Source organism: Setaria viridis, chromosome 6 (genome assembly GCF_005286985.2).
Source record: "Setaria viridis chromosome 6, Setaria_viridis_v4.0, whole genome shotgun sequence".
Lineage (NCBI taxonomy): Eukaryota > Viridiplantae > Streptophyta > Magnoliopsida > Poales > Poaceae > Setaria > Setaria viridis.
The window spans coordinates 29898298-29913794 of NC_048268.2; the positions used below are offsets into that span (position 1 = coordinate 29898298).

General features: G+C 46.9%; 2 protein-coding genes across 3 annotated transcripts; one reads left to right on the forward strand and one right to left on the reverse strand.

The window, feature by feature from the left end:
• The first annotated feature begins 222 nt into the window (after positions 1-222).
• LOC117862183 (respiratory burst oxidase homolog protein E) lies at positions 223-9314 on the forward strand. The gene is made up of 14 exons (XM_034745713.2): positions 223-1173; positions 1269-1428; positions 1516-1564; positions 1753-1866; positions 1962-2444; positions 4036-4473; positions 6829-6924; positions 7431-7546; positions 7639-7809; positions 7901-8060; positions 8148-8330; positions 8429-8557; positions 8673-8751; positions 8883-9314. Exons 1-14 carry the CDS (start codon positions 447-449, stop codon positions 8990-8992), a joined length of 3015 nt encoding a protein of 1004 aa, XP_034601604.1. The 5' UTR covers positions 223-446; the 3' UTR covers positions 8993-9314.
• LOC117862184 (cyclin-dependent kinase C-3) lies at positions 7249-14875 on the reverse strand. 2 transcript variants are annotated; one of them, XR_004641909.2, is made up of 12 exons: positions 14650-14875; positions 11963-12044; positions 11770-11860; positions 11663-11689; positions 11423-11523; positions 11257-11329; positions 11058-11172; positions 10827-10944; positions 10110-10255; positions 9957-10014; positions 9650-9754; positions 7249-8373 (listed from the first exon to the last, which is right to left on the reverse strand). XR_004641909.2 is itself a non-coding variant. In XM_034745714.2 (11 exons), exons 1-11 carry the CDS (start codon positions 14763-14765, stop codon positions 9707-9709), a joined length of 975 nt encoding a protein of 324 aa, XP_034601605.1. In that variant the 5' UTR covers positions 14766-14874; the 3' UTR covers positions 9468-9706. The 2 variants fall into 2 exon arrangements, 1 of the variants encoding a protein (XP_034601605.1); XM_034745714.2 differs by lacking the exon at positions 7249-8373 and having other exon boundaries at positions 9468-9754; positions 14650-14874.
• Positions 14876-15497: the final 622 nt, after the last annotated feature.

Consider the following 15497-nt stretch of genomic DNA (forward strand, 5'->3'; position numbering starts at 1 on the left):
GGGCTAATTTTCACGACAATATTTGCAAAAGTTTTATCAGATAACCAGTCGAATCCTCGAGAAAACTAAAATTCCAGCGTTGCCAACATGGTTTTGAAATTTGAAGTTACAATTACAAACCCTATGCCTGTAGGGCCTGTACTGTCTGTATGAAGTACGTAGATGGAGGCCCGTGTCACACGACGCCCACCGTCTGCCTACTTTTATCCGGTCCGGTTGGAAGTGTCCACGGCTCGGCGCACCGAATCCCAACCACCGGTCGCGGCGCTCAACGCCCGGCCGAGCAGTATACAACGCCCACCCTGCCGCTCGCCTCTTCTCGCCTCAGCTCGCGACAAGCAGGTGATCACCTGATCGAGCACGAGCAGGGTGAGGCCAAGCAGAGCAGAGGAGAGCAGCGGGGATATGCTGCGAAGACGGCAGGAGCGTCAGGAAGCGTAGCGGCCATGTGGGCGCCGTCGCGGGGGTCGTCGTCGGGGAGCGGGCGGCGGACCTGGCGCCGGCGCATCGTGGACTACCTCGCCGACGATCAGACCGACGCGTCCGACAATGAGTCCTTCATCACGGCGCACAGCGACGAGCTCGGGTTCGGCGCCGCCTCGGTGTCGTCCGCCGCGGGGGGCGGCGGCGGTGTCGGTGGCGGCGGCGCGGAGGGGATGCTGCCGGCGTTCCTCGCGGACCAGGGCGACCTGGTGGAGGTCATGCTGGAGCTGGACGAGGAGTCCATGGTGGTGCGCAGCGTCACGCCCACCGCCGCCGCGCTCTACGGGCCCACTTCGCTGGCCGCCGGCGCCAGCGCGCGCACGCCGGACGGCGCGCGGAGCCTGAGCCGGTGCTCGTCGACGTCGTCCCGGATACGCAGGAAGTTCGCCTGGCTGCGCTCGCCGTCCCCTTCGCCGTCGCAGCGGCACCCGGTCCCCGCGTCGGCGGCGTCCGACCAGCAGGCGGTCCGGGAGGCGGCGCTCGCGGCCCGCGAGCGGCGGCGCGTCCAGGCGCGGCTGAATCGGTCGCGGTCCGGGGCGCGGCGCGCGCTCAAGGGCCTCCGGTTCATCAGCCGCACCACGGGCGACGACGCCGCTGGCGGCGGCGACCTCTGGCGCCGCGTCGAGGAGCGCTTCAACGCGCTCGCGCGCGACGGCCTCCTTGCCCGCGACGACTTCGGCGACTGCATCGGTACGTGTGGAGAATTCGATCTCCGCTCTCGTAGCCGGCTATGATCGACGACAGAATCACCATGACCGTGATGGCATTGGCGCGGGTGGGTGCAGGGATGAAGGACTCGAAGGATTTCGCGGTGGGCATCTTCGACGCGCTGGCGCGGCGGCGGCGGCAGAACCTGGAGCGGATCAGTAAGGAGGAGCTCTACGATTTCTGGCTCCAAATCTCCGACCAGAGCTTCGACGCGCGCCTCCAAATCTTCTTCGACATGTACGCACTACCCACCGCTCCAAAATCAATCGGTTTTTTCCTGCTTCCTCATGACGTTCTTGGCATGGAAAATCAAATTCATTTCAGGGTGGACACCAACGTGGACGGCAGGATCACGAGGGAGGAAGTGCAAGAGGTAATCAAGCTAAGCGCACTAGATTAATCAGTCAACAGAGTTTCGTTATCAGTAGTTGAAAGTTAACATGTCAGTATTACTGGCACTGCCTCACTTTGGGAGAGTTGTGCATGGAATTTCACTGTGTCGGTAATTAAGTTTGATATCGAGCATGTGGTTAACTAAAAAGAAGTTTTTTCCCCCCTTAGCTGATCGTCCTGAGCGCGTCGGCGAACAAGCTGGCGAAGCTCAAGGAGCAGGCGGAGGAGTACGCCTCCCTCATCATGGAGGAGCTCGACCCGGAGAACCTCGGCTACATAGAGGTACACTGTATATGCATGCACGTACAAATACACACACCGCTGCTGTACACGCTGCCACGTGTCGGTACACTCCTGCTGACTCGCCACGTACGCAGCTGTGGCAGCTGGAGGCGCTGCTCCTGCAGCGCGACGCGTACATGACCTACAGCCGGCCGATGAGCAGCGGCAGCGCGGGGCAGTGGAGCCAGGGCCTCAGCGCAGGCGCCGGGGCCGGCGCGGGCGCGGGCGGGCAGCAGCGGGACGGCGTGGCGTCGCAGGTTCGGCGGCGGTTGAGCCCGCGTCGCGCGGCGGCGAGGGCGCGCGTGGCGGCGGCGGAGGGGTGGCGTCGCGCGTGGGTGCTGGCGCTGTGGCTCGCGGCGATGGCGGCGCTGTTCACGTGGCGGTTCGTGCAGTACCGGCGGTCGTCGGCGTTCCGGGTGATGGGGTACTGCCTCCCGACGGCGAAGGGCGCCGCCGAGACGCTCAAGCTCAACATGGCGCTCGTGCTCCTCCCGGTGTGCCGCAACACGCTGACGTGGCTCCGCTCCACCTGGGCCCGCTTCTTCGTCCCCTTCGACGACAGCATCGCCTTCCACAAGGTAAAACAAATCGGTCTCCACGCGCTACTGACACGCGGGCCCTAGCAGCGAGTATTTTTTTTTATTTTGCGTCGGCGGCGTGGTCGTTAGGCGGTCGCCGTCGGCGGCGAGGCGCCGGCGTCCGTCGCCGTCGCCTTGCGTCGCGCGGGGCCAATCATTGGGCCGCTGCCGCGTGGGGCCCTGGGGGCGGGCTTGGATCTCGTGCGGCTTTGCCGCGTATCTTTTTGGCCTCTTGGGCCGTGGCGTACCAGCGTACTTTGGGGTGGGCCCCTTGGTGTCGCCGTGCGGTCCAATCAGAAATCAGATGGCGGCCGTTTGCTGTGAGGCCGGCGAACGCGACGGCGCAGCATGTGTGCCTCCGCCGCGCCGGGTACGCGCGCCACGGCAGCGGTCGCGTCGGGGTCAAGATTTCACGCCCGATGAAATGAAAGCCGTCGGACCGACAGGTTTTCCGCTGCCAGGTGGGCCCATGTCCGCCCGTCCAGGAGGGAAAACGTGTTGAAATTTGAAATGTGCACTTAAGCCCGTTTGGATACCCATTTTAGCACCTGTCACATCGGATTTTTGATGCTAATTAGGAGTAATTAAACATAGGTAATTATAAAACTAATTGCAATTCGCGAGACGAATCTATTAAACCTAATTAGTCCATGATTTGACAATATGATGCTACATGAACCATTTGCTAATGATAGATTAATTAGGCTTAGATTCGTCTTGCGAATTAGCACAGGGGTTCTGCAATTAGTTTTATAATTAGCTTATGTTTAATCTTCCTAATTAGTATCAAACATCCGACATGACACTGCTAAAGTTTAGCACCTAATATCCAAACACCTTCTTAAGCGTTTGATTGATCCACGTTGCATTTGGCCGTGCAACACAGTGGACTTGTTATGGTTTGGTGCGGGCTAAAGCTTAAGCGTTGGTTTCAATGTTTAACATGGGCACTATTCACCTTTTGCTCAGTCCACTTCACCAGCAAAGTCCACGGCACGTCTTCACAACTTTAACGAAACCTTTAGTTTAATAAGAAAAAACTATTTTAGGTTACATGTTGTCAATATATATGTTTAAGTTTAGACCAACGTAATTACTTTTTGGTTATTTCTGGAATTTGGGGGAAAAAAAGTATTGACACATCTGTTCCAGCATGTTAAAATTTGGCTATATTTTGAATATACAACGTTTTCTACTCGCAATTAGTGGTTACTGGTTAGACCAACACACTTGCTTAAATAAAATATTTTAATTGAGGAATGTGATTATTAGCCAGACAAGACTGCTAGTGTAGAGAAACAGATTTCCTGGGGTCCCTCTAATTGATGTCGCTTTTGCCACTTCGTTAACGCCTTGATTCCTTTCTTAATGCAAAGCCCTACAATGCATTGTCGCGTTTTAGCGTGTGGTCATCAACCATCCCGACGACCCGAAGCGAGTATCTACTTATACAATTATTAATCAGCTTGTCATGATAAATTATTCGTGATCTTCTTCTTCTTAGTATTTTTTTTTTAAAAAATGTAAATTTGAGATGGTTTTACTTTTACCATGTGGTAATCATGCCAAACCATTTTGGAGCTTCATGCAGATCATCGCGACGGCGATCGCGCTGGGCATCTGCCTCCACGCGGGGAACCACCTGGCGTGCGACTTCCCGCGGCTGATCGCGTCGGGGCCCGACGAGTACCGCCTCGTGGCGCGCTTCTTCGGCCGGGACAAGCCCACCTACCGGGCCCTCCTCGCCGGCGCCGAGGGGGTCACGGGGATCGTCATGGTCACGCTCATGGCCGTCTCCTTCACCCTCGCCACGCGCCCCTTCCGGAAGCGGGAGGAGATGGCCAAGGGCGCCGCCGCAGCCGCCGCCGGCGGTGGCGGCCGGCGGCTCCTCCGGTGGTCGTTCCCGCTCGGCCACCTCGCCGGCTTCAACGCCTTCTGGTACTCGCACCACCTCCTCATCGTCGTCTACCTCCTGCTGCTCGTCCACGGCTGGTTCATGTTCCTCGTCGACAGGTGGTACCAGAGGACGGTACGTAAGCTTCCCTTCCCTTTTCTTCTTTTTTTCTTTCTTTATTTATGGTGTCGTCTTCTTGGGTGTTACTATGCTGAATTGCTGATGGGCACAACGGAAAAGGAAAGGAAATGTTGTTGAGGCCAAGGCTTAGCAAACTAACGGAGTAACGGTTCCACATGCATCGAGAGATTGGACAGTGGACATGACGAGCATGGTGTAGTCATCAGGCATGTCCACCGATTAATGAGGTTGGGTTGGGTAGGGCCATGGATGTTGGACGGCTAGAGGGAGATCTTTTCCATATACGGAGTACATAGAACACCATTGCACTGTTTCGCAGCGCTTTCAGAGAGGGAAGATCGACGACATTGCATAAATGTGCTCCGAGCCCTACATACAGGGACAGCTTGATCATGTCCACCAAGTTATAATTTTTTAATAAAAGTTTTAAATTTAGTCAAATCCCATCTTGGGGTTTTTCTCCAACATTGTTTTTTTTTGGGCGAAGAGGGGTTCACTGCTAGGCTAATGTGGTCGTCGAAGACTGCAAAATCAAGTAGGGACATGCTGCTGGTTGGTGGTCTGTTGAGGTCGGATCCGACTTGGACCGTATCTGCTTAGCATTAACCCCGCGTGCTTGTCGGTTGGTCCATCAATCACTTTTGCATCGATCGGGTTGGGTTAACGGATAGAGGCAGCTTAATTAGTGTAGGGCATTGCACAGCGAGAGAACCATTTGCCATGGCCTGCACCCGTACTCTCAGCAGTGGGAGCGCTGTGATGTGCCGTTTCGGATATGCGTACCCGCCTTCGGAAGCGGACGGGGGATCCACCTCATTAACTTACAGATATGCCAAAGCCTACGATCTAAGGAAAAGGAACCATATATATTGTATGTATATTACTTAAATAGAAATAGTCTTATATTATGCAAGATTTTATTTTCATTTTACTAGCACTAACATCAATGTACAAAATAGCGGGCTATGAGATTTAGCGTAGAGCTGTGCTCAACCGCTATAGCTCCGCTATAGCTCAGCTAATTAGTACAACACTGTTGTAGCGGCAGTTAGCATCAAACGCTATAGCGCCGCTATAGCCTCGCTATAACCCGCTATTTTGTACATTGACTAACATGTTTGCCCAATGTATGTGGAATTTCAGATATTATGGTTAAAGCTAAAATGAAGTAGTATAGCGATAAATCTTACGAAAAAATCAACATGTATTTTGAGATTATGTGGAAGAACCACCTATTTTTTTTCCTATTATTAGCTACCGCCGTTATCAGAAAATCTGCATTAGATCATTTGCATGAAATAAATCATCTGCATTATATATATTTGCATTATTTGTATAGCATCACGATGCTCAGCGTGGCATCCACTGATCCACAGTTTACAAATCTGCATGGAAAGCCAACAGCTTTGACTTAGCCTCAGCAGGCCTGCATTAGATACTTGTAAACCCAAAAGCCTCTGTTTTCAGCACCACCTTTGTCAAAGCCAATATTTTGTTTTGTCTGCCCCGAAGCACATGGTCACGCAAACAGGACTTTTGACTTGAATATCAACCACCAATAGTGAATGTGACTTTTGACACCTTTGGACAATGTGGTCTCCTTCACATTTCCAAGAGTGCACGCGGGTTAGACTCGTTCTGATCTGGCTTGATTGCTCCGTTTCTGACCCCTTGCAATCAACAACCTTTCTGAATTGTATGATTTTTTTTAAAAGAAATCTTTTTGTGGGAAGAATTCTGATTTATTGCGTTCATTGCCACATGTTGGCTGCACAATGCTACAATGATTGTAATGCCCAAGCTAAACTGCTAGAGGCCTAGTTGTAAAGGTGTCACGGGTGTGGTATCTAGGAATCAATTCGCCAAAAAAGGAAGATGCTTAGGGATCAGTTCTGTCAAAGGAACTACTAATGTTCACTAATGAAATGCAGAAGAATACAACTTTTTCACTCACCTCTACAACTGCCATTCTCGATCCCGTTGCATGATATACTGAATGATCATCCCTAGGGAATCTGACAGCTGCCAAAAATGTTTAGTGGCTGAATATCTTGGTGCACTTCAAATTAACCTATATTTACATGGAACTTGGAACAATGTTGTATGCTGAAACATTAGTACTGTAACTAACAGTTGCTTTCTGCACCCTCTTTTCACCAACGTTTCTGCATGCAATTTAGTAAGACGGTCCCTTGATCTGTTCATCAGATATCCTGATGCTATGTTGAGACATTCTGCGCATGTCTTGAGTTATTTGCTCTGAACTTCTTCGCTCTCTTAACATCATGGTGCGACTCTCCTGCTACAAAAACTCGATGTTAACTGTGTGATCTCTTTGATGATCTCCAGACATGGATGTACATTTCTGTACCATTGGTGCTTTACGTTGGGGAGCGGACGCTACGTGCCTTCAGATCCAAGGCGTATGCTGTTAAGATCCTCAAGGTAACTGAACATCCAAGAGCTCATCTAGCATCTCGTTATCTGGATGCTAAGCACCAGTCGCCCGGTCAGCACCCTCGCTGACAAAAAACGATCACCTTATCATCTCCAGTTGGTCGAAACGACAAGCAGAGTATAACATGCATTCAGGGGGCATGTGCTGGTATGGTCTCAGTTGTGTCTTGCAAATTGTTGCAACCATCATTGCCCTTTTCAGAATGGAAGGTTTCAGAGTCATTAAAAGTCTGGCATGTGGACAGCAAGATGGGGATATGGTGCTAGGTCATGGTGGCACTATGATATGCAGGGGACAGGGGTCATGTAGGCTTAACTGAATATTTGTCTCATTTAGAACAACTGCTCATCACTAGCTGGTCACTTCACACCAAAAGTCTCATCAATTTAAGATGAATATAGATGAGAAATATCGAACAAATACCTGATGGTTGGTATTAGGTGACAACTTACAAAAGTTTACGCATGTTCTTATAGCACTCTCATTCACTCAGGTGTGCCTTCTACCGGGAAATGTCTTGACCATAACAATGTCGAAACCATATGGATTTCGCTACAGAAGTGGGCAGTACATATTTCTCCAGTGTCCAACAATCTCTCCATTTGAATGGTATGCCTGACTCTTCATTCACCAATCACCCTCGCCGCCAATATATGTCCTTTGGTACTGTTATCCCTGATACTCTGTTCCACACTTGCAAGGCATCCTTTTTCCATCACTTCAGCTCCTGGAGATGACTACATCAGTGTCCACATCCAGACCAGGGGGGACTGGACCCAAGAGCTCAAGCGCATCTTCGTTGAGAACTACTTCACGCCATGCGTGCCCATACGAGCTGCATTCGGGGAGCTAGGCGCGGCGGAGCAGAAGAGGTTCCATGCATTCTCCAAGCGTGCCTGCTCCTCTTTTGTCTGTTTAATCCCAGCCTGAACGAAACTGAGCAACAGCTTGCATCTAATGCAGTCCGCCAAGGTTGCTGGTCGATGGCCCCTATGGTGCCCCTGCGCAGGATTTCAGGAACTATGATGTGCTACTCCTCGTCGGTCTTGGGATCGGCGCCACACCTTTTATCAGCATCCTGAGGGATCTGCTGAACAATATCAAGCTGGCTGATGAGCTGATGGTATCGTTTCGTCTGTAGCATCCAGTTTCAGCTTTCTGTGACTCAAATCTTGCTTGCCTGACTGTCACTCCTTTCTGAACCTTTCAGGACCTGGCAATGGAGACCAGCAAGTCTGAGGACAGTGCCAACAGCTTGTCGACCGCGAGCAGCAGCAACAAGAGGCGGGCGTACAGGACGAGCTGTGCGCACTTCTACTGGGTCACAAGGGAGCCAGGATCATTCGAGTGGTTCAAGGGGGTGATGAATGAGGTCGCTGAAATGGACAAGAAGGTGAAGTCTCTGCCCCCTTTCCCTTTCTCTGTGCTGTTGTCCCCTGCAAATGTTGATGTACTTATGAGTTATGATGGTGTTCCTGATGGTTCAAGCAGGGTGTCATTGAGCTGCACAACTATCTGACAAGCGTGTATGAGGAGCGTGATGCAAGGACAACGCTACTGTCAATGGTGCAAGCCCTGAACCATGCCAAGCATGGCGTAGACATTGTATCAGGCACCAGGGTAAACACATTTTATTTGAGCAAACAGAGTACCATGACTTCACAGGTGAATGATCTGGGAGGAATTTGACGACAATGATTGCAAATTGAACATGTAATTTGTACTCACGTTTCAGGTCAGGACACATTTTGCAAGACCAAACTGGAAGGAAGTCTTCGCAAGAATCGCTTCCAAGCACCCGAATTCCACAGTTGGTAATATTTTACCCCAATGTGTTCGTTTCCCCCTCAAATGACATCAAGTTATTGGCATGAAATAACCACTAGCAGTTTAGCATGACTCAAGTGAATATAGTTCTGTTCATAAGATTTTATTATGCATGCAGGGGTGTTCTACTGTGGGAGACCTACACTTGCCAAAGAATTGAAGAAACTGTCACTTGACATGAGCCACAAAACGGGAACACGCTTCGATTTTCACAAGGAGTACTTCTGATGGAGAATACACTCCTGAATTCCATAGTAGTAGTAGATACGGATAAAACAGCCACAAATTTTGCATAGAAGCAAACTGACCCTCTTCACCATATGTAAATGTACATAGTACAAGGCGGAGGGTAGTTAGAAGCATTTTTATTAACAAAACGGGAGGGTAAAGATATTTCGTGTGTTCTCAGACAGGCATTGGTTACTGGTTTACTACAGGTATACATGTATAGCTCATAGCTACTCATTGTATGCTAAGCATACAAGAGACTGAGGCCACCAATCTGAATGTATATCATTCAATTAGTAGTTCATCGTTACTTTATTACTCACTGGCATTGTGTAGAAATCATGTATTGTTAATTGGTTCTTCACTTATGCCTCAGCAGCTCAGCTGATGAAGCAACTAGCATGCCAGCACTGGTATTTTAATTAGCTTAGAGGCAGATGCACTCCCTATAGCATTCACTAAACACTTTGTCATATGAAATTATACCAAGAATAATCATTACTTGTAATGAATTGATGATAAATACAGTTTACCATGAGTAACAATGTACAGCATCTATGTATCTATTTAAAGCTAAAACAGACAGTTAAACTGCTCGCTAGCCCTAATCCAAGGTCAGCAGGAGAAACAAGACTTCAGTCTTCATGTAGTACTTACACCAATGAGATCCCCAGAGAAGGTCTGATAAGGTCAAAAAACCCAATCCACACGAGTTTAGTTGATGAAGTATGCCGCATCAAGAGCATCTTTTGCAGATATTCTCTGCAAACAAAGAAAGGCACCAATATTTGACAGTTTGTCAACAAATTTCAAAGAAGGTGTGATTTGTATAGCAGGTCCATTTAAACTCCTAAACATGGTTACAAAAAAGATGATACAAAGTTTTTAGTTAGCGTGTTTCATATTGAACCTCAGATAACAAATTAAATGTTGTAAACATAGATCAGTGTGAAATAAAACATACCTTTGTAGGATCAAGGATCAACATACGTTCAATCAAATCGACAGCATGATAGTCGAAGCTGTAGATAATTATTTTGCCACATTAAATTCAAACCTTAAAAGAAACTAATAACTACTCAAATACATAGGTGTAAACAAATAGTAAGTGGATTACTTCTGTAACATATCTCTCAGGCGTCGCTTGGTAGGCGTTGCAGGATGGATAGCCATAGTTTTGTACAATGGCAGCTTGGATACACCTGGCCAGTTTTCCTCATTTGGAGATCCACACAGTTCAAATATTTTGGATAGCTGGTCTTGCTGAAACAATATGCAAGCATCTGTCAAGGTTTTATGCATAAACATGTAGAAAATTTTGAATTTAAGTACTCAAGCCATATTTGAGGAAATATTACAGAACAACGTACCAATTCACATAAGTTCCATAAATCGGCAGTGAAAGATAATATATAAGACCGTAATATCAGGTTATCAACATCCAATTTGTTTAAAAGTGGCCCAAAGAAAAGTTCTGAACTTTGATAGTCCATAGAAACATCTATCTTTCAAAGATTGGTGTAGCTATCTGCATATTCTACGAAACTAATAATTCCAAAAGATTTTGAAGTGGATACCAGTGGTAATGGAAAAGGGATGACAGAACATATTAGGACAGATAGGGATCATCACACTATTCCAGTAATAACAACAGATACATAGGAGTAAGAAGCTCAATTTGTGCATGACGCCAAGCCTCATCACATATAAAGTTCAAATTCTTGAAAAAAAATTATTCCCGTTTAAAGAATAATACAGTGATTATATACTAAATAGCACCAGGACTCCAGGAGTAACAGCAGACGAAAAGAGAGAAAAAGGATGTACATCATACCTCGGTTCTGCCAGGAAACAATGGTTTTTTAAGCAAAAATTCAGCAAATATGCAACCAACAGACCAAATATCCACAGCTTCAGCATAATTTGTGGCACCAAGAAGCAACTCTGGGGGCCTGTAATTATGGAAAAAGTTGTGTTGATATAACTGGGTAAACAAATGTGGCCAGAATACGTTGTGCAAGAGAAATATGATGATGTTATTTCCCTGATTCCTCATTCCACTTACCGGTACCATAAAGTGATGACATGATTTGTGAAAGTTCCTTCTCTAGTGAATGGCCTTGCAAGGCCAAAATCAGCAAGCTTTAACAGTTTACCACCACTTATTAGAAGATTAGCCCCTAGAAACAGTTCCAAAAATAAGGAACTCTGAGATAAGAATATCAGAGAGGTAAAACTTGAAGCTAAATCCAAATAAAGTAAACCTTTGATATCACGATGAAGCACATTATTGACATGGCAGTAGTGCAATCCTTTTAGCAGCTGGCCCATATAAACCTAAACAAATGGAAATTTGACAATGATACATTTTAAGGCAATGACACATCTCACTGTTAAATTAATATTTTCCCAGTAGGTACATTAGAGTACCTTAACTTGGGATGGGGTACTATGATGCAATACTTTCTTCAAATCATGGTCCATGTATTCAAAAACCATGTATATATCTCCTCTATACATCTGATTATTATCTGCATATGTTTAACACAATTCTAGGATCAAATATATGCAGGTTAAATCAATTAAATGGGGCAAAGTTCAAATCAGTCATCATGAACCACAGAAACGAAGAATATAAGCAACTAAACAAAAGCAAACATAGTGATGTACCTGATCCCCCTGTTCCATGTGCAGAACCTGAGAAAATTTAAAAATGGGTGAGCAATGCTCTCATACTCTAATGTATATCTAGAAATGACTAGATGAACATTTGTTACCAGGAGATACTACAATCTCTTTCAATCTGATGATGTTCTCATGATCCAGCTTTTTTAATAGTTTAATCTCACGCAAGATTTGGCGTGGAAACTACAGAGGTACTGAATAGTTCAGAGGGGTCTACAATGTGCTTGCAAATCATAAAAGGACTAAAAGAGCATTAATTAGCTTTATTGAGATCATAAAGCTTACCCCTTCTTTGCCATCATCCAGTTTTATTTTCTTGAGTGCTGCTCTTTCCCCAGTAATAATATCCACAGCCTCAAATACCTCACTGAGATTTGTAGTAAAAAACATGGCAGCAACAAATTAGGCGGTTATGCAGATCATATACATGTATCTAGTAGCAAAAGCTTTGCCAGCTTGAAGTTTAATGGTGATGAAATACAATCTACAAAAATGATGGCGGACAACTCTTGTTATATTTTCTTATCAGGAAATGATTCCAGAGATAAGAAAGAACACCAAGACTAGAAAGCTGGCATTTTTATTTCAGAGAGCTTAAGACAAAATGGGAGATATTACAGCCCACCCGATTCAGTGAGATTTCAGAAAGGACTGTAGACTATCATTAGTGCAAAAGACTAGCTTATGCCTCTATTTATTTTCCATGAATGCTACAAATTTCTCAGAAAGTTTAATTTTTGAATCTTCATACACCTTGTATATTGCAACAATGCATACTCAAATTTGCAATTGAAGTGCTTGCATCGATTACCAATTATGGATATAGAAAAGAAGGGTAGGCACAGTTTTCATTGATTTCCAATTAATATAATTAGATCCTCTAACAGGGAGGAGCCGGGTGTAGTCAACATAGTAGGGTAAGACAAATTGTTCCATTCAAACAATCGAACGGAAAGCTCAACCAACCTAGGAGGAACTAGGTGGCACTGTAAATAAGAAGAAATAGGCACCCAAATTCAAACTGAAGAGTACCCGAACTTCGATGATAGGGGTGCACACCCACTCCTCCCATCAACTGAGCTAGGCTCAGTTTCTACAAGATTCAAACACTGAGAGCATGCTAGGCCAGCTACCTGAGCAGGAATTTACCAGACTAGCTGGCCAAGGCTCGGTAAGGAAAGGTAGGGGTGTTTGGTTCTCCTGCTTACTACTCCAGATTCCTTCTTCACCTCCTTGTCAAAAATCACTGCCACACTGCCATATAGGCTATAATCGACAACATAAAAAAGAACTACAATGAGACGGGTTCATTACTTATCCCTGATAGCTATCTCTGTGAACATGAACAAGTGGAAAGAATAAAGAAGGAAAAGAAAGGAGAAAGGAATCTCATCATCCAAACCCCAAAGTCCATGTGAGTAATTGATCCAGAACCTCCTTACAGGCAATCAGTCCAGTCCGCTTCTTCGAAGTCAACTAGTTTTCTCTTTCTGACCATAATCGCTCCTTGGCAATGTGCCAGAACTGCAAGCACCCTAAGCCCATCCCCTCCACCTCCTCCCTGGCACCGTGATCCAAGGTCCCAAGGAGAAAAATGCTGGTCTTCAGTTCAGTTCATGTTTTGAGGTCATGCTGCTACGAGGTAACAACTGCTGATGAAGGTGGTATGCTGCGCAGCCTTGCTCACGCAGGAGAGCTGATTCGGCTTGCCTCCACAGGCAAGGATATCATCTCCTGAGTGGGCAGGTTTGCAAAGCGAAGCATGTTTTTCAGGCACTACTGAAAAGCGAAATTTGCAGAACGAGGCATGATGCTCATCTTTCCCAGGAACCAAGCATACCCTTGAGTTGACGATTAATTGCAAAATAATTCTTGCAGTAATTTAGGATTCAGTATGAATGCTTATATTTCTTTTCTGTTAAGTAAACTACAGAGTTTTCAGTGAAAAGCGGAGGAAGGCTAAGGTTAAAGTAGAAACAATTATATTACTTAAAAGAGTGAAAAACTCCTTTCAATTGGCCAAAGGGACCCACTCAAGTATTGAACTATGATTCCCAATGAAACGGACAAAGAACCAAGTGGAGGGAACAGTGCCTGTTTCTTAGCCTGAACTATTGCCCAAACGAGTAAACCATCATTCACACACACAAAAAAAGACAATATTGGGTTCTTTCTTATCTGCAGACGTTGCATAGTTGTAGGATCTCATCATCCAAGGCCTCAATGCCTCCAACTCTCCATCATAAGTTGTCAAAGCATTGGCCGGACAGGGTAATTTGACAGCGCATCTACATTATCTACTGAATGAAATGCGTGTGATGGTCCTAACATGCTCCAAAACATTGATACATGAATTCAAGAAACCTACTTTGCACAGAAGATGGCCTAGCTACGGAAAATCACATTGGAGAAAACAGCACCATCAGGATGTCATTAGGAGATTATATTTCCTTTCATCAGATTAAAAAATGACATTACCTAGCTGCACTGTACACAGATGACAAATTTCCATAGTTGCTGTACAACAGAACTTCAATATATAGTATGTTCCTAACAATTAAGGAGTCTGCAAAGGCATGCTGACAGAAACACCTAGTGCCCAACAAGGAATCCTAAGAAATAACTAAACAAATGACTAAATGATTACAACTTTAATTAGCCCCAATAACTGACGGCATCTAGGACGAAGCAACAAAAAGCACAGCTGCTCCGCCCACTAGCGACGCCCCCACTCAAAATCTCCGCCGACAATTGGCTCCAAGCACGCCACGAATCGTGCGACCACGGACCGAACGGATCATCACCACTCCGCCGCCGGCGCCGGCGCCCGTACGATCCCACGGCTACACACCATCCACGGTTCAATTGCGGCGCGCCGCTAACAATTCAGGCGGAGCAGGACGTAATGCGAGAGGAATTCTAACAGGTCAGCCGCGTGCCGGAAGGGGGGATTTCGGTTCAGCTTCGCTTACCCGTAGGTGCCCTCGCCGATCTTGCGGATGCGCCTGTAGCAGTCGACCGTCCGCGCGCCGGCGGAGGCGTACTCGGACAGGTTGAGCGCGCCCAGCGGCGCCTCCTCGCCGGCCATCGCCGGCGGAGGCCTCTGCGGTGTCGCGGGACGGGCAACCGCTCCGCTGGAGCCTCCGGCGCTTGGGCAGCAGAGGGCAGCGACGGCACGACGCGGAGGCAGCGGAAGCCCCAGGAGAGTGTCCGACGGAAGTCAAAAGCCAGCCGTTCGGTTCCTTCACGGGCCTAGGCTTGGGCCGCCGCGCCGACATGCCGGCCGGCCCGTTTCGACTCCAATTTGGCGAAATTGTGCAAAAGGAATAGCAATTCGAATAGAAACCAGATGAACGGTTTCATGCCTCTCCTACAGTTTTTTCAAATAAAAGTGCGCAAATTGAGATTATTTTTAGCAAAAAATCCAGATTGATTTATACTTTTCCACCAGCTATCACTTCATTACTTGTAACCTGTGTGTACATACGCTGAAAGTTCTGATGGTACAGGAAAAGGCATCCAAAACTCCAAAATGACTGCTAGCATATATCAGAATACAACTCGCTTTGCTGATTTTCAGTAATTTTCACATCCTTGTCGCAAGATGTTTCATTCAGTAAACGTTTCAGTTCTCTACTGCTGAAACTGAAAGCCTGACAAACAATGGTTCAGAACGGTAAACTGCGGAGTATCAACACAAGCAAAGGGGTGCTAATAGGCGCCAGTAAGAGTTCGATACACCTGCTGCATTGTTGGTGCGTCTTCTGGTGAAGCTTGCACACAACGTTTGGCAATAATAATTAGCTGAATAATATCTTGT